The following is a 24,194-nucleotide window of genomic DNA, read 5'->3' on the forward strand; positions in this document are numbered from 1 at the left end:
CTCTTCCATTTTGGTCCACCCAAGTATATCCAGTTCAAGGTCTAAACATGAAGCTTCTTGTAATAATTTATTCTAGGGCAGAAGGATCTTTCATTTCTTGGAGCTGTTAGGCATCTGATGGGTACCATTCAGCATATTGGTTTTGTCTGAACTGAAAGCCTCTTGAGGACAGATGTCCTGTTTTGTTCCTCCCTGTCTACCCTAGCACTAAGCTGCTAAGCATTTGGCTGGGTGCTAAAGAAATATTTACTGATTGTCAGACACTGTATACTCTCTTCAAAGGCAAGAATTCATAGTATTACCTAGGTGAGTTTGTTGGGAGATTATGTTCAGAATGAAATGAGGGAAAACTGTCTACTTCTTACTTGTATCCTTAGAACCTCATTCTGTTTCCTGAGGCCAGGATTACCTAAAATTGAGGTCCATCCTTGAGAAGACCCATGTACTGGTCACACTTCTGAGATCTTTGATTTTATTATATGTTTTTTGGTTTAGGTTCCTTTAAACAGGATAAAGGAAGCTGAACATCAGATCTTTGCTTAAGAACTAGATGGTGAACTGTTTTAAGTTCACAGAGAAGCACTTTAACAGTTAACATTTGTGTTTTCCTGAAGTATGTTTTACTATCTGTAACATTTTAGAAAAAAAAAATTAAGGAAGTTAGACCCCATCTTTATGACTTGCTGTTTTTATTTTCTGTGGCTTAAAATACCTATTCTTAGAAATCTTCTTTTATTTCTCTAATAATAGAAATGATACTCATAACAAGTTAGCTGAGTGAAGTTCTGGTCCCCATTTTGTAGGATTATTGAGTTTTAGGTCTATCTTGGGGGTTAAATTCAGATTAAAGGCTTGATAATTCTGGTCAAAATACGCTCTGAAATTACTGTATTGAAGAGAAAATGATAAAGCTTACCCTGACGGTGGTTTTGATAGCTAGTTGTATGTGACTCAAAAAATATTAAAAATTAGGTGTATCGTAAGATCTTTACCTGAAAACTTTAGCTGAAGAACATGACGTGTCACTCTTGGGTTATTAAAGTGTTAGAATTTTAAAAATCCTATTATATACTGCTTTTCTGGTTCTTTGTTGTTTTATATCTGTTTTATGTCTGTTTCTTATGTTTCTTATTTCTCTAAGTGTATCACTTGTTACCTCTCTATAATCAGATATATTTTGAGTATGGAGTACGTCTTTACTTTTCCTCTATTTGGAAACCCAGAACTGAATGGGATTATAGATTATGGGCCTGTTCTGCACTTTTAGTTTTATTAACTTATTTTAATATACAATCTTTGAGGCAAGTACTATTGTTATACCCAGTTTATAGATGAGGAGACTGAGACACTTGCTCACGGTCAAACGTTTACACCTTGTACTGTTTATTATCTCTCGTGTGCAGGGCACTAACCTAGTCACTGTGCTGAGGTAGAAGGTGTTTTAGGTAAGCATATCTGAGCTATCTTGGAATAGCTTGCCTTTCCACCGTACTGTGACCTGCTGGGGAGACTTGGATCAAGAGAGCCAATTACAGCTTTGGTCCTGAGCTTTATACAAAATTTGGATTTTCTAAAGTCAATAACCACCAAATCTTCCTGGTATAAAAGTACAGTTAGCCCAGTTTACCAGTTAATTCTGTACAAAACCTCATCAACAACTAATTGTTAGTCTTGCCTTCCTTAAAATATATTATCATATTTGTTATTTGTCTAAACTTGCATGCAGAAAGGCAATATGTAGGAAAGTGATCAGGTAGCATTGTGGAAAATTCCATGGTTCTGACTCAGCGTGAAGCCTGTCAATTTTCAATTTTCAGGACTCCCTTTGCACAAGTCTTGCATTGCCACTAATTGTTTATCTCTAAACAGTAATTATTGGGAGTTACTGTCCAGTGGACTGGAGTTTCAGTTTGGGAAGGTGAAAAAGTTCTGTAGATGGGTGGTGCTGATGGTTACACAACAATATGAATAGACGGAGTGCCACGGAACTGTATACATTAAAAACAGTACATTTTAGGGGCTCCTGGGTGGCTCAGTCGGTTAAGCGTCTGCCCTTGGCTCAGGTCATAATCCCAGGGTCCTGGGATCGAGTCCTATGTTGGGCTCCCTGCTCAGCGGGGCGTCTGCTTCTCCTTCTCCCTCTGCCCCTCCCTGACTTGTGCTCTCTCTCTCTCTCTCAAATAAATAAATAAAATCTTTTTAAAAAATGTTAAATTTATTTTATGTATATTTTAACCACAGTAGAAAAAAGATTTTTGAACCGAAAAAGCTAATTATTTCACCCAGGCTTAGGCATGTAAGGCTTGTCACTTTGTGTGACTTGCTGTTGGTGTTGAGTGGTACAAGCTAACAGAGAACACAGCGAGGTTTGTGAAGCTGGTGTAGGGAGGCAGTTCTAGTCTAGCAGTTACAGATGATGACTGGAGCCACACTGCCTGCGTTTATGTCCTGGCTCTGCTACTAACTTGCTGTGTGACCTTGAATAAGTTACTTGGCCTTTCTGGGCCTCGTCCCTATTGAAAAGTAGAGATGATAATAGAACTTATTTCATGGAATTTACCGTGAGGATTAAATGTGATATTACAAAAACACTTAAAGTACTACCTGTCACAAAGTCAGTGCTAAATGGATAAAGATCTAGTTCTGAGTTCTCAATGGTATTACTGACATAAATGTATCTGTAACTGTAGGTAAGCATAAATCACACATTTATTTTTTATTTTGTTTTAAAGGTAAAAGAAATAGGAGATTACTTTAAACAACACCTCTTACAGTCCAGGCACAGAGGAGCGTTTGAACTGGCTTACACTGGCTTTGTGAAACTTACTGAAATACTAAACAGGTAAACAAAACAAATATCCTTTTGTGTACATTTTTAAAAGACTAAATGCACAAACCATGTGCTCGAAGTAAAATTTACTTGTGTCTTTTGATGTTTAAAAGAATAAGACTTAGTTGGCTTCAAACTCTTGGAAGACATTGTTTTCTTAGGTTTCGTTGTATGAGTTACTGCAGATGATTGAGTGACATGTCCAAACCAAGTTGTTCTCCCATTGAAAGGTGATTTGAAGCAAACTCAAAGATTTTGCTAAAAATAGCTTTGAAGTTACCATTTCTTTTCATTGAATGAAATGACCGTTTTGTCTGTTTGAAAATTACTTGGCATTTGGAATAAAATAAGCCTTCCAGTTTTTTGGATTTGTGTATATTACAGAGAAACACTTAAGGATTTTGTGTTTTTCTTCATAATTTTATATTATAGAAAAATTTTAAAGAACAGTAAATGACCAAAAAGTATCAAAGATTTTCCCCCTTTACCTGGAAAAATACTTAGGTAAATTTCATATGTTTAGCCAAATGTATTTTTTTGACATTATAGGTGCTGATAATTTCATTCATTCATATAATAGATTTCCTCCAAAGAGCTTGTGAGGAAACCTTAAATTACTTAATGACTAAGTGTTCATGGCAAGTGTTCTCTAAATAAAAGGTAGTATTTTCCAGGAAAACATTTCCATTGCCTGGAAACTTTTTGAAATGAAGCAGAGTTCTGCCAGTCTGGAGCCTCAGCAAACATTTTATTTTGGGCTGGTAAGACATCTACTCCTTGAATATTTTTGAAACACTTTTTTCACACTCCTGGTAAAAACATTTATAGAACATTTTGCAGTTATGGGCTGCACAGAATATCTTTAAATGATACATTATAAAATGTTCCTGACGTTAAAATGCTGATCTTGAAAATATTTTATTATCTTTTCAAGTCTCTCTTTCCAGTGTAGACATGACTTAGGGATTTTTTTTTCTCATAACACAACACACTTTACTCCCTTCAAATCAGTTATCAAATATATATTGAACACTAGTTGTGTGCTTAGTACTGTGTTTGGATTGGAGTTTATAGTACTTCTTTATAAGACAAGGGTCCTGTTCTTAAAGAGCTTATTGTTTAGTGTAGGAAATAAGCAGGGATGAAATTCAAAATATTTAATAGATGGTATGTCATGAGTACTGACTGGTCAGAACAGACACTGGCTGTAAGTGCTCAACATGGCTGTATGTATGGATGTGTATTAGCTGAATACCAGCCTGGAAGGTGAGACCAACACACTTGAGCAAGATAAACAATTCAATGTAATTGTCAAATTTTGGGTGAAATTTACAAATTCTGTAGGAATAAGGGAGAGAAAGCAACAGAGATAGGCTGATAGGACTTAATGGAGAGGAGGTGGTATTTATGCTAATGCATGAGCAAGGTTTAACTAGATAGGAGAACGGAGGAAACTTTGTGAGCAGATGTTCAGAGGCTAGAATCAGCATGGTATATTGTTAGGTAAGTAAATAAGTAATCCATATTGTAGTAGTGGTGGTGGTGATGGTGGTGGTGGTGATGGTGGTGATGGTGGTAGTGGTGATGGTGGTGGTGATGGTGGTGGTATTAGTAGGTAATACCAAACAACTGGATAGATTGAGACCAAATTAAGGATATTTAGAAAGTAGGTTTACTGTAGTGGGGATGGAGAAAGCCATTGAACATTTTTGATCTGAGATAGATGATAGGATGCATTGTAGAACAGAGAAATAGCAGTGAACTTTGACATAGCCTCTTAGTTCTGTTTATATCCACTCTATTTGTTGGCAGTGAGATTATACAAAAGTTAATCTCCTTAACTCTGATCTCTTCATCCCTAAAGTAAGGAAAAGAATGTTTGCCCAGAGGGCGCCTGGGTGGCTCAGTTGGTTAAGCGACTGCCTTCGGCTCAGGTCATGATCCTGGAGTCCCTGCATCGAGTCCCGCATCAGGCTCCCTGCTCGGCAGGGAGTCTGCTTCTCCCTCTGACCCTCCCCACTCTCATGTGCTCTCTCTCATTCTCTCTCTCTCAAATAAATAAATAAAATCTTTAAAAAAAAAAAAAAAAAAAGAATGTTTGCCCAGATCTCTGGCTGTTGTTGTATAGATCAAGTTTTCATTATAAAACTTTCTACAAATGGAAAACATCAACGAGACTGGTGTTGATTGTAGTGTTGGTATGCAAAAGAGGTTTTCCGGTTGGAACTATTAGGTTAGATAGATTGTAATGGCAGATTATAGTGAGGAGGGCCTGGAATCAGTTATAATGATCTAGATCTAAGGTGATGAGAGCTTCTTCCTCTGTGATGTTGGCCCTGGGAATGGAGGGAAAGAAGTGGCATGTCAGTTAACATTCAGCCCCACAGAGTAACAACTCTACTTACAACGTATTGAATGCTTAGAAGGAAGCTCTGGATTTTATTATATTTACATAATATATTTATATAATATATTTCATGATTTTATGTGTCGAGATTTAGGGCAAGGCTCAGCTGGGTGATTCTTCTCAGTGTATTTACTAAGTACAGTTGGTGGCATTGAGCTGACAGATGAACTGGTCGAGAGGATCCAGGAGGCTTTATTCATATTATTGCAACTTAGTGGGATAGCTGGAAGATTGGGCCAGGTTGGGACTACATGTTGTCTCTTAGCATGGCAGTCTTAAGGTAGTTGACATTCATGTATGGCAGCTGGCTTCCACCAGAAAGAGTTCTGAGAGAACCAGGCAGGAGCTTCATGGTCTTTTCTTTTCCCTTCCTTCCTTCCTTCCTTCCTCATGGTCTTTTCTGACCTAGCCTCCGAAGTCTCATAGCATTGCCTCGGTCACATTCTTCTGGTTATAAGTGAGTCATAAGGCTAGTCCAGATTCAAGAAGAGAGGAATTAGACTCCATTATGTGTTTGATGGTGAAGTGGTAAGGTCATGCTGTAGAAATACATGTGGGATGGGAGATACTGTGGTGGCCATCTTTGAAAAATGCGATCTGCCACATGAACCAAGTGAATGTGAGTGATGGAGGGCACCAGGGAGTCCATGATTGTTCCTGTGGTTTAATTCTTGGTGACCAGAACAATGGGATTAATGTTAACAGAGGCCGGGAAACTGCAAGTTTGATAAAGGTGAATAATTTGTTTTGTATGTGTTGTGTGTGAGATGATGATGGCATATCCTGGTGGAAATATATAAGTCAGAACTTGGAGGTAGGGAATTAAGTTTGGGAGATATAACAGAAACAGAGATGTAGGTTTAGGAGTTGTCATCATAACCATTGTAGTTAGTAAGATTGCAGTCTTCAGGGGATAGCATAAAAGGCGAAAAGGACAGAGGATCAAGGACAGAGGCTTTTGAACAGCTGTAGTGGGTGGTTGAACGGTACAGTTGAAGGCGTTCAAGTAAATGAAACAGGGAGACTAGGCAAGGCCCAGTGTCTGGTATCTCAGCCACTCCTAATCTGCTTTAAAAATCTCATGGTTGTCACTGTTGGCTTTTAACCAACCTGTTATGAGTTCTCAACTGTTGCTTCCAAACCAAGTGGTTCTTGGTCCCTTTGGAGACATTTCAGATCTGCGGAACAGAATGTTTTCAGAGAACATCTTTACAATGTGTGTGGCTTCCTTTTGTTTGGTTTTTATTTTTAAAAGAAAATGTGTTTCTTTTGGATCCTTTGGAAAGCTTGTTATAAGCTCTTAAGTTATGAAAAAGTTATTTTTCATACAACTTTTTATAAAGTTTGCAGAAAGAAATCTGGGCTTTCATGAAAATCCACTGAAATGGAGGCCAACTGCTGGCCACCTCTTGAACTACAGCTGTGTTAGGGAAGGAAGCACTTAAAGAGATTAATGGATAAATAACTGAAGAGTTAAACATGAGCCACATTGTTTGTATTGGTTTTTAATAAGATTATTCAAAATGTCTTCAAATGTAAACTGACTTCGCTATTAAACAATCATCTAAGAATAAATAGGAATGGGAGATGCTATTCTTTTTTTCTGGGAATTTTTTGAAAGTGACACTTGCACACATACACAATAGTATGTTGAATTAATTTTCTAAAATATGATTTTCTTATATGGTGCTTTCTGTTTAGAATTGGATGAAACATGCATACTCTCTTCAAAAAACATAAGTACGTGCCTAAGCATTTGATTGGAATGGTTAGGTGCATGCAAGTCATTACTCTAAACTCAAGTTTCTGATGAAATTTACATTTGCTTGTTTACCCTTTATAACCTTAGTATTTTAAGTTGTTCTTTCAGTGAAAATGAACAGAATCTTAAAGTAGGGTGTTAGGCCAGGGACTGTAGCTTTCATTTGTACAACCATGAATTAATCTTAACCATAAGGGGACTAAATTTTTGACTACAATTCTAAATGTAGAAGGGAGATTCGTGAATACTTAATATTGTCTTATTCTGCATATATTTGAATTGTTCTGCCTATTGAGATATAGCTTAACCTACAACTATTTATTGCAATAATTACAGTCATTTTCAATTATTGGCCTGAAAAAAATGAACTGCTGACATTTAGCAGTTTTTGTCATAAAATGCTAGTGCTAACTCATGGACGTCAACAATGATGGTAGACAGAAGTAATTTAAATATGTATTTAAAATTTCATCAGTTAATTACAGCTACTACAATATAAATTCAATAGAAGACTTCTTATGAACAATTGAATTATAATAATGAAAAAATAATTTCGTCTACTTCACTGGAGAACGAAAGACCAAGTCTCTAAAGAGTATGTGATTGAGCAAGAAATAAGTGTAGAATGTAATGTATGAGATTTGGGGAAAAAGTCATTCAACTGTTAATAAAATAAAATACAATCTTGTCTAAACCTTTATTCACATCTGCTTTGGCAAATGTGTCTAAATAAGACACCTTTTTATTTCTGAGTGTCCTATGAATTTTATTTAAAACATTAATAATTAAATAAAGAATAACTAAGTGATAATCCACTCTGGGAAGCCATATTTTTTCTTTATATAAAAAGGAAATCCTTTTGATTTCCCAGTTCTGTAGCAGATTGAAAGGATTTGTGGAAAATTAGGATGTTTTAATATTTAAATTCTAAATCTTGGTGTCTTTGGTTTTTGGCCCCTGAATTTTTATTTTTAAGCCCACTTCATAGTTGAGTCAGGTATTACCTTCTTTCTGGAATTTCAAATACTTGTTTTTAAAGTTCTCATAGTAATACTGAGTCATTTAGACGTAATAACAGAGGACTCTTGTTCTCAGTGAGTAACCTCTATCTCAGCTCTGTTAGTAAAGTCCCAAAGTTTTCAATATTAATTTTTCTCCTTGATCACAGGGAATGGTTATATTAAATATTAAGAGAACCGACAATCTAATCTGCCCTTCTAACCACTTTTTTTAATCCACTGTATCTTGCCCTTTCCCTGTGGCCTTCTTATTGGTAATTCAATTTAGATTTGGTCATTGTTGTTACTGCCTGTGCCTGCAGCTTAGGCTTCAAAATAGCCCCCTGATGTTTTAGCCGGCAGTAAACCTCAACAATATTTGATGGTGGTGAGGGAGGTTAAGATGACTTCTGTTGATATGTAGCTTTCTCACTGGATCTCATTTGGGCAAGTCATTTTTCAGGCTTAAAATTTCTCCATGCTTCAGGGTTATGTTACCTTTTTAAAATGTGCATGCACATGCACACAGCCTTCATGCACATCTGTCACTGTTTAGTTTAATTGAAATAATAAACATGAACCTTGAAATAATAAACATAATACTTGACCAGAGAATGAATGGAGTGCAGACTGTAACTTATGAAATAATTGGAGATTGAGAAAATCTCTAAGTTAGGAAAAATAACCATACTGAAAGAGTTTGAGGAAATGAAGATAACATTTCTCAATTAACAATAATAATAAAACTAATCAGAACTCAACAAAAAATGGCTCTGGGTTACCATACTTAGGTGGATGGATGAAGCCATTGGAAAGCCACTTTGTAGTCAGGGAACCTGATTTACTGACACAAAATAGTCTAATGACCAATTAGTTCGGTATACGGCATATGTAATTTGATTTCAGTCTGTGGGTTTTTTGCTTATCTTAGAATACTTACCCACTATGAGTGAGATAGCTTTGTGGATAGAAAATGGACTAATCTGCTTATGGAACAATAATTTGCTCCAGTGATTTGTTCAAGACAACACAAAGGCCTAAACAGCAGTGATGGTCTGCCCTGTTTATTTCTGTTACTTTTAGTAGAGGTTCAGGCCATAGCATTTAACATAGGACAAACAAAAACCAAAAAACATCCCCCACCCATGTCAGCCTTTTTTTTTTTTTTTTTGACACTGTTGAACAGGAGAATCAGAATGGTCTGATTCCTCCCACTCCACACCCTCAACCACCACCTCCCTCAGTGTTTAGAGGCAAGGATACCGAGGTTTATGAATTAGAGCTGAGTCATCTACCGGCCTTATTGACAAGAGGAAAGCCATTTAACCTCTCTAGGAGGAAGTGAGAGGGTTCAGCTTTCTCAGGTCTCTTTCAGCTCTGAGCGTCCTACTCATTGTATACTGCTGCTTTCTAGTTTCTGATTGGGAAAATCGGGATTGGGTGCATGAAAGATAGAGGGAAGCTGGATCATTTTTAGTAAACTTCCTTTAGAACTGATAAACCATCTCTTAGGAGTATTTTGTGGATTAATAACTTTCAGTGAGAGTTTCTTATGAAGAACCTTGAATCCCTTGTAAGAAAGTTATAATTAGTATGATATACTCAAGAGGCTAAAGACACTGTGTATTTTGTATTAAGTTGACATGGGAGTGAAGTAAAACAAACAATCCTTCAGACAAGGAGGAGGTCTGCTCTTTTAGTGGAAAGGCCCTTGCTAGCAAAAGCAGGATTGGAATTCCCCACAGTCGTGGTTGGTGATTGCACAGAGTTGGCACAGAGAACCAAGAACTGCTTCACTCAGGAACCTTTCCCTTTTCCTTGCTGACCTCTGGATGGTGTGATGAGGAACCAAAACAAACAACCAGAGTTGTTGCATTGTTCTTGGGAGCCCTGCATGGTTCCATTTTTACCTCTCAATTCCTTCATTATCATAAGGACCAGCAACTCAGGAGTTTTGAAATCACTTCCTTATAAAGTAATCTTTCCTTGCTGGGGAGTAGACAGAAGGTTCATTGACTAGTCAAAACTCTAGATTAGGCTATTGTGTTTTTATAGGCACAGTGCTTCACCATTGAGAAGCCTTAAAGTTCCAGCCCTCCTTTTCTACACCCGTTGTTTGTTGTGTTTTGTTTTTTCCAATTATCTGTCTAACTGAAGGCACAGCTAATGTGCAGCTCCTGGCACCTACCCTAATTGTCCTTGTTTAATCATTCAATAAAAGATTTCTTGAACATAATAAAAGATTTCTTGAACATCTCCTGTGGGCCAGATGCTGTGTTAGAAACGCTCTGTTTGACCATTGAGAGTATGATATGATAGGCCAGAGAGTTGCTGTGAACCTAGGGAAAATTACTAGGATCTGAATTTGAAACATTTAACTCTGTAGAACTAAGAGGGGCATGTGAGGACCTGAACAAAGGACCAAGGCCATGATGGGCTCAGTGTTTTGGGGGACATTCTTATCAGGAGCTTTGGGTACTTACATAATTTAGAGTCTTTGCTTTCTTTATTTGGAACAGCAACCCAGGTAATAATGTCTCATTGAATTTCAAAGCAATTTTGTAATTATTTTTTTTTCATTCTTAAACACTAAGAAATCAAGTGATTGGTCCATAGCCCCACAACTAGTTAGTAAACGGAACTGGCACTAGGATCCAATGTTTTTTGAAACTGCTTCAGAGATTCGCAGTCCAACAAAACTTATCCATTACCTGTTATATATAAGAAATTGTGATGGGTAGGCCTCATAGAAAAAATACTGCTAAGACTTGGTTCTTGTTCTTAGAGGAACTTCGAGCCCAGCATTCTAATCTTTGGGATTAGAGAAGTAAACTAGATAATTTTCAAGGCAGAAATGAAAGGACCAAGAAAACGTTCCACGTACTGAGCTTTTCTGTCCCAGGTGACGGGAAGAAAAATCAATGCCGCCTGCTGGCTCTAATGCGGTGGCACCTGTTGTCGTTGGAAAGCACTTTTGTTCGTACTTTCTTCTCCAGTTACTATACCCCTCTTTGTCAAGCTGGTTTTTTAGAATGGCACTCTTAACAGAGTTGCCGAGTTATAGGTTGTTCATTTATTCAACAGGTATTTGTTGAGTTCCTGATTGGGTGGCAGGCCCTGTTACAAGGTGCTGGGATGAGAGAAGTGGATAGGACAGAAAGTGTCCCTGCATCATGGAGTTTATATAACTCCATGTTTATAAAGGACATTTAGAGAATAATAAGAAACTATCAGATAGTAATATGTAATCTGACGTGATAAAGTTTGGTGGTAAGGAAAAATCTTTCTTTCCTTTATGCTAAAGTAAGCCACGGCTTGAAGGACAATCAGCAGCAGCTTTCTGGGAAGAGCTTTCCAAGCAGTAAGATGAAGCTGAAGGAGATTGTCCAAATATGTAGGACTTTGAGAGTCCCAGGATAAGGATTCTGGATTTTCTACTCCCTGGATATATATATATATTTTTTTTTTCTGAGAGTCTCCAACCAAATGGATATAAAAATTAGTATGTATGGATCCCAGAAGGTAGCTTTAAGATCATCAACAAATAAGGTACATATGTGTGTGTTATGGAGTTGTATAGAAGAGGGCAGAGGAGCTAGATAGGACATCTGAGCAACTACATGAATGTGTAAAATAAATGGAGATAAAGTTTTTGTTCCCAGAAAGTGTACTATATCTCTCCACGCTCTTTTTTATTCTCCTCTTGACTCTTTTCTTTTTTTTTTTTAAAGATTTTATTTATTTATTCGACAGAGAGAGAGACAGCGAGAGAGGGAACACAAGCAGGGGGAGTGGGAGAGGGAGAAGCAGGCTCTCCGCAGAGCAGGGAGCCCAATGCAGGGCTCCATCCCAGGAGTCTGGGATCATGACCTGAGCCGAAGGCAGATGCTTAACCGACTGAGCCACCCAGGCGCCCCACTCTTGACTCTTTTCTTACTGGTACTTGGAATCTTAGATCCATTTGCTCAGTATCATCAGTGGATGATTTCTGGCTAGTGCATGGAATATTTAAAGCATGTAGCTTGTGAAAGCAAAACCTTCTTTCTACATTGTGGGTAATTTTTCTCTTCTAAACCAAAACAGTATGCTGCCTCATGGGTAGGGGTGTAGCCCCGCCGTCCCACTCCAGTTCAAAGTCAAGTCTGACTTGTTTTTTATGTTGTAGGCAGCTAAAGCTTTGCTTTACAAAACTTTGAACTTGGGTGACTGAGAAAACTGGAATTCCTCATAACAGCGTTAATATGGTAGACGTTTAGAGATGATTCTTAAATTATCAGATTATCTTTCTTCTACTTTCCCTCACTTTTGTTTGTTTGGTTCTTTGTTTTAATGTAACTAGGTATATGTTTTTCAGGTTCCTCTGTTTTCATCTGTATGAAGGAATCAAAGTCTTTGTTTTGGATATCAGACCAGACCCAATTATTCCCCCTTTGGTTGCTTGTGTGTCATTTACTCTGATGTGATATGCACTGTTTTAGGGTTCTAAGTGTCCTAGTCTCAAGAGCCAGGCTCAGAGTGTTATTTTTTGAAATTATTGTTCATGGCTGTTTTCACTCAGATGATGATGGCGATGACTGATGATGTTAAGTTTGAGTAAACATGCATCATTGGCTTTGTATCAGGATTGGGGACAAATTCTGGTTTTGACCCCCAAAACAAATTCTTTTTTTTTTTTTTTTTGCATTATTTAGAATTATTTAAATTGTTAGCAAATGAAAAATAAGGAAAGTGAAATAAGGAACATGGTAGCGTCAAAGTTTATTAACAATCAGCGAATAAATAGCTTTATTTTCATTGATACTCATTTTTCTCAAGCCAGTAACTTATTTAGTTGAATGAATTTTCATTTGGAGTTGCTCTTATACCTGGCAAAATGAAAGTCTGTGTTTATGGGAAAAGAAAATGATTTTCTTCCTTATTGTGCCCTTAGTGATAACAGCTTGGTAAATAAATTATTATTTGGGAAATGAAGATATTGTCAAAGGCTTAACCTTTACTCAGTTGAGGTTACACATAGTTTCCTGGCAATTGAGTCTTGATAATTTTCTGGGAATTGTGTTTTGTGTATTGGATTTTAAATGTACTTTGCACTTAAAATGTGAAATTAGGGCACCTGGGTGACTCAGTGGTTAAGCGTCTGCCTTCAGTCAGGTCATGATTCTGGGGTCCTGGGATTGAGCCCCACATCAGGCTCCCTGCTCAGCAGGAAGCCTGCTTCTTCTTCTCCCTCTGCCTGCCGCTCTCCCTGCTTGTGCTTTCTTGCTCTCTGTCAAATAAATAAATAAGTAAAGTAAAGTAAAATAAAATAAAATAAAATGTGAAATAAGTTGCTTTGTGTTTGCAGTGAAATAATTTCTTTAGGCCAGTGGTGAGTCATTCAGTTAATGTAGGAAAGTTTATTAACTTTCATAAATGTTCCTAATGTTCCCAGTTGGCCAAGGGAATTGGAATACTTCCAGAATGAGTGAGACACAATTCACATCAAGTCAGTTACAAGTAGATAGTTATCCTCTGAGTGGTTTTTCTGTGGGATGTTTTAATTCTCCAGTTAGCTTTCCATCCGTATCACTCAGTTTGTTTAAAAGCTACTCTAACCCCTACCCTAATGGTATTTGTTCAGGGATTGAAATCAATCTGAAGGATAACCTGAATAAAATGATTAGGAAGGTGAATTTCTTAAAACCAATATACTCTGGTAATACATTCCCAAGCCACAGGAACATGCTTTCTGAATTATGTGTAATTTGGAATTTTTATTCTATTCTTCCTTTCCTAGGGCACAGCATAGTGCCAAGCAAACTACTAGATACTTAATAGATCTTTTTTCCAAATGAATGAATGACATGCACTGAAGCAAAGAATAGAGAGTTGATAGTATATCTGTCATGAGCAGATCGGGCCAAATGTGGAACAGAATCTAGGACAAACACCTTTAAGTAATGCCTTTTTATTAAGCAAAGGCTTTGGAGCCAGTCTGCATTTTAATTCTCCCTCTGTTACAAACTTTATAATGTTGGGGAAATTATTTAATTTCCCTTTTTTTAAATTTGATTTTAAAAAATTATCATTAAAGATTTGAACATATTGGTAAGTCTAGTGAACACTATAATCAATAGTTGTATTGCTGGAGGAAGACTGTTCCAGGTAGAGAGAAGATCAGGTTCCAAAGTCTTGAGAGGCATGGACTTAGGGTATTTAAGGAAGAGCAGGTAAACCATTTGTGACCAGAGTGGAATAAGGAAAGGAGTTGTAGAAGATAAGATCAGAGAAGTAATGAGGACTAGATACTATAAGATGTAGTAAAGACTTTGGCTTTTATTCTGACTAAAACAGGAAGCCACTGGAGGGTTTGTGAAAAGAGGAGTATTATGATCTGGCCTTTTAAAAGGATTACTTTGGGGCACCTGGGTGATTCAGTCTGTTAAGCAGTTAAGCATCTGCCTTTGGCTCAGGTCTTGATCCTGGGATTGAGCCCCACATCGGGCTCCCTGCTCAGTGGGGAGCCTGCTTCTCCTTCTCTCTCTGCTGCTCCACCTGCTTGTGCTCTCTCTCTCTGTGTCAAATAAATAGATAAAATCTTAAAAAAAAAAAAAAAAAGGATTACTTTGCTGTGTTGAAAGTAGATTATAATAGTAAAAGCGGACAGACCAGTTAGGAGGTTACAATATTCTTGTAATTCAAGAAAGAGATGATGATGGCTCGAAGAGTGGTGGAGATAGTAAACAGTGATCTGAATCTGGATGTAATTTGAAGGTAGAACAGACAGGATATATTGACTGATTGGATTTGGTATTTGAGAGAAAGGATAATTCAAAAATTTTTGGCCTAAGATATATCTTTCGTATGCTACGATGGGGGAAGACTGTGGGCAGAGTAGATTTTTAGAGGAAGGCCATCAGTTTAGTCTGGGGTATGTTGAGTTTGAGGTGTCTAATAGCACATTGAGACTGTGGTCTGGGTCTACTTAACTTTGCAAAAGCATGTTCTTTAGAATTTCTTTTTGTGAGGATCTCTGGGAGGCCGACTTATTGTTTGTCTCAAATTGTCTTTATCTTACCTCCACTTTTTAATGTAGTTTAACTGGGTATAGAATTCTGGTTAACAGTTATTTTCTTTCAGTGCTTTGAAGATACTATGTCTTTTATTATTGCCAGTGAGAAACTTATCTTTGTTATAAATGGTTTACTTTGTAAGGTATCCTATTTTTTCTTTCATCTCTTGTGTCTTCTAAGGTTTTCTCTTAATCACAATTTCATTGTGATATGTCTAGGTATGGATTTATTTACTTGGAGTGGATACTTGGAATATACTTTGAATCTGAGGCCTTGTGACTCTGTTCAATTCTGAAAATTTTCTAGATATTTCTTTGAGATTTTTCTCCTAGACATTTTATTCCTGCTTTCTGTAACCCCTCTTAGATTATATTGGTTTCTCTCAAGTTATTGTATGTATGTATGTACACACATACACACACATATACATGTGTGCACATATATATTTTGTATTTTTGTCTTCTTTCTCTGTATTTTGGGTATGTTTCCCAGAAAGCTGTTATCTGAGATGCTAATTCCCTAGAATTTATCTTATCTGTTACTTTTTTTTAATTTTGAAAGTAGATTTTTATTTCCACTGTTTCCAATATCTTTCTTTTCTTTTTTTTTTTTAGAGATTTTATTTATTTAGAGAGATAGAGCGTGCATGTGCAAATGTGAGCTGGGGGAGGGGCAGAGGGAGAGGGAGAGAGAATCTCAAGCAGACTCTGCACTGAGCCTGACTCCGGGCTCCATCTCACGACCCTGAGATCATTACCTGAGCTGAAATCAAGAGTCAGATGCTTAACCAACTAAGCCACCCAGGCCCCCCCCAACCCTGTTTTTCATAATTTCGTCCTCTTTTTGAATAGAAGTTATTCCTTATCTCTTGAGTATTGTAAACCGTTATTTTAAGGTCTTTGTCAGACTGCTCCATAAAATTAAGTTTCATATGGAGTGACTTTATGTTCGAATTATTGCTTTTTAAGATAGTTTTTCTTAATATAAAACATCTCTGTGTTTTGAATTTTGATTTGCTGAGTATATGATTAGGAGTCTTTTTGGTTTCTATTTATTCTCCTTTGGCTCATTCCCCTCTATCAGAGAAACTAGATTAGATAGTGGGCATTTTGGGTCTCCCACCCAAAGTAAAACTGGGAATATTACAGATCTGGTCACCAAGCTAGTAGTCAGCCTGGTTTGCGGTTTCCCTGGGCCCATGACTTTTCCTACTGCTGCAGCCTCTGGGAGTAGCCCTTTTCCAGCTTCCTTTCATGGGAGAGGAAGCCCCTGAAATTTCCCATTTCCTGGGAGTGAGGTAAGTTACCCTTCAGGAACTAACTTCCTGGACATCATTGCTGCTTCTAGTGCTGTAACCCAGCAGATACCTGGTATCAGCATTCTTGCTACTTTGCATTTCTATTCTGTTTTACCCAGATAATTATCTTGTTTTTGAGCTCAGTTGGCTTTGGGGTTCTATTTACATAGTTTGGTTATTATTAATGTGTGTTGGGGCATGGCTTGTCAAAATGTAAACCAACTGTTCCATTTTTATCAGTTCTGTTGAAACTCTTTAAAGCTTGCTTTTCTCATAATAATAGATAATTATTTTATATTTTTTAAGATTTTATTTCTTTAAGTAATCTCTATATCCAAAGTGGGGCTCAAACTTACAACCCCAAGATCAAGAGTCGCATGCTCCGCTGACTGAGCCAGCCAGGCACCCCAGTAATAGATAATAATTTTAGAAAACAACCTGATAAGAACGTATTAAACACTTCATCAGGATAAACTCATTTAATCCTCCCCAAAACTTTGATTTTATAGAAGAGGAAAGTGAGAAATGGAGAGGTTTCATAACTTGTCCTGGATCACACCACTAATAGGTGACAGAGCAAGGATTCTAAACGAATTAACTTGGCTCTGTAGTCTATCTTCCTAACCACTATCATGTACTCTTCCACCTATCAGTTGGGGAAAATCATACCTTTTCACAGACTTGTTTGTTGCAAAGTAAGATAAGATGTGAAAAGTCTAGTGTTGTAGCTGATGCATAATAGACATTCAGTGAATGTTTCTTTTTCTTTCCTTAGTGGCAGGCAAATATATTTTCAGTATGATAATTTAAACAAAACTTGTAAGTTTATTTTGTTTAAAATATAGCATGTTTCATTTTAGTAAGAAGGGTAGGAATTCTATTATTGGACTAATTTTCTTGTGTGGCTATGGGGGCAGGACTGGCCTGGGAGAGATGCAGAACTAGGAAGCTAGGGAATCAGAGAAATAGGGTCCAGTGCAAAGTCCAAATTGAAAACTAGACAACTGGGGCACCTGGGTGGCTCAGTTGATAAGCATCTGCCTTCCGCTCAGGTCATGATCCCAGGGTCCAGGGATTGAGCCCCACACTGGGCTCCCTGCTCAGCGGGAAACCTGCTTCTCCCTCTCACACTCCCCCTGCTTGTGTTCCCTCTCTCGCTGTGTCTCTCTCTGTCAAATAAATAAATAAAATCTTTAAAAAACAAACAAAGAAAACCAGACAACTGAAGGGTTCTGCAGAAAAGCCCTCATGATCCTAGGGAATTCCAGAGCAGAGGACCGTGTGGACTAGATGGGAGGAGCTGGTGCCTTGACGGTTTCCCAGAGCTCCTTGGCAGTGGGCCAGAGAGGGTTCTGGCGAGTGGGCCAGATCCTTGGCAGTGGGCCAGAGAGGGTTCTGGCGAGGGCATTTTGCCAGCCTTTTCCTCGTTGAGTACTCTCTAACCTTTGTTTTCAAATTCCCCAAATTAACAAGGAGCATTTAGTCTTAGTATATAACACTTAAGGGAATAAATAGGCCTGGTTAACTATTTATAATTACAATAGCCAAGAATCTAAATTAGGGAATTGCCTCTGGGGCCTTAAACTGTTTCCTCAGTCATCTCATCTCCTGCTCCCTCAAGACCACACATGTGGGCCCTCCACCATTCTGCCTGCACATCCTCCAAGTCCAGTCCAGAATCCACCCTGTCCATGGCACCATACTGACCCCCTGTACACCTTGTGCCTAGTAGTTCCTTGAAGTACATTAGAGGCTATGAGAAAGGAAAGGTCCTTGTGAGATATAATATTTGGAGGCAGTTTTACTAATTTTTATGAATGGGTAAGTGCGGAGATCATAAAGAAATGCTTAGTTGGGAATATGGAGGGAGTGTGTATGCACGTGCGTGTATGTGTGTGTGGCGCGTGTGTTAGAATGGGAACCAGCGAAGTGCACAACCTTACTATAACAGAGTCTGTAGAAATGTGGAAAAAATTTTAAGGTTAGAATCAAGCTGGAATATTTGATTAAGATGGAAAAGGAATTAGATCAAGATTTGTTAACAGTCACGAGCCCTTGTAAGTTCAGGCAAGGAAGGATGATGCATGGTGAGGTGGCCTGCTCTTGTCTCAGACCTGCCTGCCCTTTTCAGAGTGGTTGGTTTTGCTAGAACTTCTGTGTGCCAGGTCAGGGAGGCTCAGGAGAGGCTCACAGACAGTGTTGAGGAGCATTACTGAGCTAGTATTTATTGTACTCATGTTTCAGTGCACTTGAAAGGAAAATAAGGAAATAGGAAAATACCTCTTATCTCTTACAGTTCCTTTTCCTCCTTAGTTTTTCTATACAGTGAATCCCTACAGGAGACTTGACCTTAGACCAGCATTTTCTATAAGCCAGTCTTACATTGCCAATGGTCCTTTGGTCCCTCTCCCTTTGGAGGAGAGTAGGTAAATGAAATCTACATGTAATCTTAGATCAAGTAGTTTTTACTTTATTCACCTCTGTGACTCCAGTTTTTTTGGATGATTAGATCACAAAAGATGACTTTTGCTTTGATTTTCTTTTTTTTTCTTTTCCCTGCTCACCCACTGTGGAGTACATTAACCCAGACATACTTAAAAGACTGTGAAGAATGAGCAAAGGAAGACCATAATCTGTAACTGTAATCATCAGCACTTAACAGCTCTGGGAAATTTGGATTTCAGCTTTTGATTGGGTAACTGTGGGAGGATTATACCAAGCTGGCAATGTTAATAATAAACTAGAAAATGATTCCATGAAATTCAAGGCATTTATCTTAATTTTTTTTTTTTAAGATTTTATTTATTTATTTGACAGAGAGAGACACAGCGAGAGAGGGAACACAAGCAGGGGGAGTGTGAGAGGGAGAAGCAGGCTTCCCGCTGAGCAGGGAGCCTGATGCGGGGCTTGATCCCAGGACCTTGAGATCACGACCCAGCCAAAGGCAGGTGCTCAACGACTGAGCCATCCAGGCGCCCCATCTTAATTTTTAAAAGATATAAATCCAGTGATGGGAAGTAACTTCAGTTCTTATAAAAGTACGGGAGGATTGCTTTTATTATGAAAATGTCAAACATTACATGAATGGATTATTTTTATTATGAGGAGTTTCAAATGTAAATTTTAAACATATATAATATATTGACATATAAAGCATATAAAAATTTAAAACATATATGTATATAAAAGTAGAGAGAATAATGAAACGAACCACCTTTACCCATCACTCAGATCCAACATTTATCAGAGTTTTGCCACTCTTGCTTCATCTGTACTTTTCATTATGGCTTACTGAAGTGTTATAAAGTACATTCCTGAGTGGTAATTTTCACTCCTCTACACTTCAGTGTGCATCTCTAAACAATATGGACATTGGTTCCGTGTTCATAATGCCCCTGACACATCCTATAAATAATTCCTTGATGTCCTATAATCTGTAGTACATTTTTAGGCCCATGTCAGACTTTTAAAAACTTCTGCTTTAGAGTAGTATTATTTACATATATTTTGTTTTATGCAAGACATAAACAACTAATTGTTTGTTGCTGTTTGGAATATTTAATTAGAAACTGAAGTTGTCTATCTGATATCAAACTAGAATAAAGAAAAAAAATCCCACATGTGTTTCTAAGAGGTCTAATTCTCACTGCAAATTAGAAATCAGTTATTTTGGGGAACCTGGGTGGCTCAGTCGGTTAAGCATCTTCCTTCAGCTCAGGTCATGATCCTGGGGTCCTGCTTCTTCCTCTCCCCCCCCGCTCCTGCTCTCTCTCGCTATCTCTCTCTCTCAAATAAATAAATAAAATCTTTGGGGAAAAAATCAGTTATCTTTCTACAGAATATCTTCCTCAATGTAAAAAAATTTTTTTCTTTGGACTTCATCCCTTTATTTTCATGTATTTTTAAATCCAATTACAATCCTCCTAAAATAATTGTCTGTCTACCACTGAATATACTATTTCTTAAGATAATGTTATATGATCGGATAAGGCATAAAGTTAAAAAATTGGGGGGGCACCTGGGTGGCTCAAGTCAGTTAAGCATCTGACTTCAGCTCAGGTCATAATCTCAGGGTCCTGGGATCAAGCCTTGCATCGGGCTCCCTGCTCAGTGGGGAATCTGCTTCTCCCTCTGCCTCTCCCCCTGCTTGTGTGCTCTTTCTCTCTCTGTCTCTGAAATAAATAAATAAGATCTTTAAAAAAATTTTTTTTAAATAAAATGTTCTTAAGCACTCTAGAATAACAGTATAATAGAGCAGAATCTCACTAACAGCAGTGTCCACATAACCTCAAAATATTTATGCCAACTTGCTTTATTAATTCTCCATAGGATCTGGTTGAAAATTTTGTGGTGGGCCACATTTTGAAAGACATGAAAATTATTATTAAAATGTATCTTAAAAAATATACCTTAATATGTGTTTTCTCTGAATATAAATAATCTTTATAAATGTAGAACATAAATTATATTAAAGTTATATTCTCTTTTTGGAAGTCTTGAGTTTTGCAGTATAGATTATCTGTAAGAGTTTCATTAACATCGGAAGATCAGAACATTTTGACTGTGGGTGTAAACCATGGTATCAAAGTTTATTTTGTAGACAAGACACATGCTTTATATGCTTTTGTAAGAAGTGGAATCTTTAATAGCTTCAAATCTTAAGACCCATAATAAAGAGGAAAATAAGTGAAAAGTAGAAAGGGAGACAATTTTTAGTTTCCCTCCTTCCAAATATAAGAATATTTATTCTTTTCTAACAGTGTTGATGTGTATCAATAGTTTGTACTTTTACTTTTAGGTGCCTGATTATTCCAAATGTTTGCTTTATATATGCCTTTTAGGTGCCCCAATGTGAGTCTGCAAAAGCTACCGGAACAGTGGTTATGGAATGTTTTAGAGGAAATTAAATGCAGTGATCCTTCATCTAAACTCTGTGCTACAAGGCGCAGTGCTGGAATTCCTTTCTACATACAGGTACTAATCCGTGGGACATAGCTGTTTGTCTTTTGATAATTTGTTTTATTTGTCTTTTGACAATCCCCTTGACATGTGAGTAAGCATACTGCATAAGGGACAGTTCTGTCTTTTAAGTACTGTAGCATTTGTGGCTTTGTTGTATGTGTGGACGGTGTGTTCCCGTGACAGATCTGTTCTTGGAACAAACCCTCCACGAGGTCAGTCTTGTAATGTGAACAGAGGGTGGTATAGATTTCCGCCTGGGTATTAAGTAGGCAGACATCACTGTGGCACATTCACTGCTCACTTCGAGGAAGTGTACATGTTACCTTTTTCTTTTTGAATTAGAAAAAATAGTCTTCCTGTTACTTCAAGACCCTTAAGACTCTTCTCTGTAAGCAACCAGTAGTAACAGTTTCTTTTGAATCTTTCCATAAAATGTCTGTGCACAAAATAATTTTAATCTATTCTAGTAGTAGCTAACATTTGTAAGTAGTTATTTCACATATATTATCTTATTTAATCCATCCTCAAGCCCTATGAGATGCGTCCTGTGATCATCCATATATTGTAGATGTAGAAACTGAGGCTTAGGAAAGTCAAGTAACTTGCCAAAAGCCCCAGAGATTGTGTGAGCAGAGCTAAGACTTGAAGCTCAGACAGCCTGACTGAATGGGTATGTGTTTTTTTAATACAGAAGAAAGCATATTATACATACTGTTTTTCCCTTGCTTTTTTTCACTTAACATTATACCTTGAAGATCACCACATATCAGCACATCCAGATATTGCTAGTTGATAGGAAAATATTTTATTTCCACAGTGTTGAAATTAAGAGGCGGTCACCCTCATGAATGCAATGAATAAAAACCAGAGTCCTCACAATACTAAATCAGACCCCAATCTGGAAGGTCTTTATTTAATATTAGTAAGATATAGTCCAGGAATGGGGGTGGTCTAATAAAAGCAATGAAAATAAGTGAAATGACGTCTTTTTTTTAGTGCCCCTACCTGCATTTTTTCCTTCTTTCTTATTCCTTCCCCAAATTTCCAATGTCATCATTGTGTGATGACAGTGGGCACCACTTGCAGAGGTTGTTGATTTGATACAGAGATCATGGAGGTAGTTCTGCTGGATGGATTTTGGTGACCTTCAGAAATGAACTCTCTGATCCAACCCATTCCACATCAGTTTGGTTCATCTCCTGCCTGTAATTCATTCTGACCTAGCATGTTTTTGCCTCATTCGTCTGTCTGAGGACAAATGTTAACATGATAGCAAGGTCTAGTTGCAGGTTTGTGCCGTGTGCTTATTGCACCTCTGGTTCCCATCCATTACTAAATATTGGTCATAGTGACAGAACAATGAGGACATGCACTTTCTTAGCCCATCCTTGGGAAGAGTGTCATAACTATGCCCACAGCTCTTGATGGAACAAAAGCCATGGTTCCAAGGAGACATTTCAGTAATTGCATATAACTTTCTTATTTATGTTAGTTGAGTAAAATCTAAATTATTAGAAAAATCTGCTCAGAGATATCCCATTCCTCATAGCATAACTTACCAATAAGTTATGTTCTCATGGAATCCTTTCCTTAGTGTTAACTATGGAGAAAAACTGCCCTACTTAGTAGTTTATGAACTTACCTTTTGTGCAGACAGATATGAAATTTTTTTGAGTGGTCATTAGAAAAATAGTATATATGTTTTTTGAGCATAAATACACTATGGTAAATTTTTCTTTTAAACTTACCTATTTTGGGTGTTCCTCTTTTATGGATTATAAAAGCTTCCGAAGAACTGAGTAGCTTGAAACTTGCATTCTTGGGAGCTAGTAGCTATGTACAAATGAAATAATCCCTGCTACTCCTAGTTCTACACAACCACTAATCTATTTTCTGTTTCTATAGATTTGCCTATTCTGGACATTTCATATAAATGGAATCATATAATGTGCAGCCTTCGTGTCTGGCTTCTTTCACTTAGCATGTTTCAAAATCCATCCATGTTGTAGCACATATCAGTACTTCATTCCTTTTTATTGCCTCAGGTAGTTTGATATCCTATTTTTATGTTTACTGTGTATTAGCAAAATATTAGACACCAAGTAAATGAGCAGCTCTTGAAAACCCAAATATAGGCTGGAGTTTGTAGTATTTTCTTTTGCTCCGTGGAGTTTCCAGTGCTACAATTTGATAGTCCTCCAGGTAGAGACTCTTTAGTAAAGAATTAAATAACTGATCAATCTCTAGGGAGTTTCCAAATCCTTGCTAGAAATTTAATCCACAGGTTTTTTGTTTTTTAAGTAGAGAGAATTTTCTTGTTGGTAAATTTGTTATAAAAACTGACTTGCTTATTGTATCTGAGACCTGCCACCTAGTTATGGTCCTAAAAGAGTTATCAACAAGAGCCATCTCTCAACCTCTTAGAATTCTATAGTTAACAAGCAAACCTGGAAATGACTAGAGGTTCCATGATATCACCATCACCAAATTTTTCAGATGAAGAATCCCAGGGATGGTGAGGTTAAGCTACTTGCCCAGGGCCACATGGCTTAATTAACTTACTTGATACCACATGTTTTTATAGGGGGATTTTGCATTTTGGGATTGATTCTGGGAAGTAGCAAATAGGTATAGGTAAAATCAGAGCCCCATTGATTTTTGCCTTGTTTTTCTGTAGGCGCTATTGGCATCTGAACCTAAGAAAGGCAAAATGGATTTGTTGAAAATAACAATGAAAGAGTTAATCACATTGGCTGGGCCTACAGATGACTCACAGAGCACAGTCTCCAAGGTAATAATGGAAATATACAAAGCCTGCTAGGAAGGCAGTGATTTTAAATCTTTGCTGTACCAAAAAGATACGGAATTCTTGAAAATAGGGCAGGT

General features: G+C 37.4%; 1 protein-coding gene across 1 annotated transcript in view; it reads left to right on the top strand.

Annotated features, from left to right (window-relative positions):
• Positions 1 to 24,194, top strand: part of LOC116629036 (thyroid adenoma-associated protein homolog) — a gene marked incomplete at both ends in the record, with an annotated part of 69,248 nt that overhangs the window by 39,722 nt on the left and 5,332 nt on the right. Inside the window, 3 exons of the mRNA XM_032399323.1 lie at positions 2,733 to 2,842; positions 21,188 to 21,320; positions 23,986 to 24,099. Of these exons, the coding sequence (XP_032255214.1) occupies positions 2,733 to 2,842; positions 21,188 to 21,320; positions 23,986 to 24,099 (357 nt within the window). The remainder of the gene's footprint in view (positions 1 to 2,732; positions 2,843 to 21,187; positions 21,321 to 23,985; positions 24,100 to 24,194) is intronic.

This window comes from Phoca vitulina, unplaced genomic scaffold (genome assembly GCF_004348235.1).
Source record: "Phoca vitulina isolate PV1807 unplaced genomic scaffold, GSC_HSeal_1.0 scaffold205, whole genome shotgun sequence".
Classification (NCBI taxonomy): domain Eukaryota; kingdom Metazoa; phylum Chordata; class Mammalia; order Carnivora; family Phocidae; genus Phoca; species Phoca vitulina.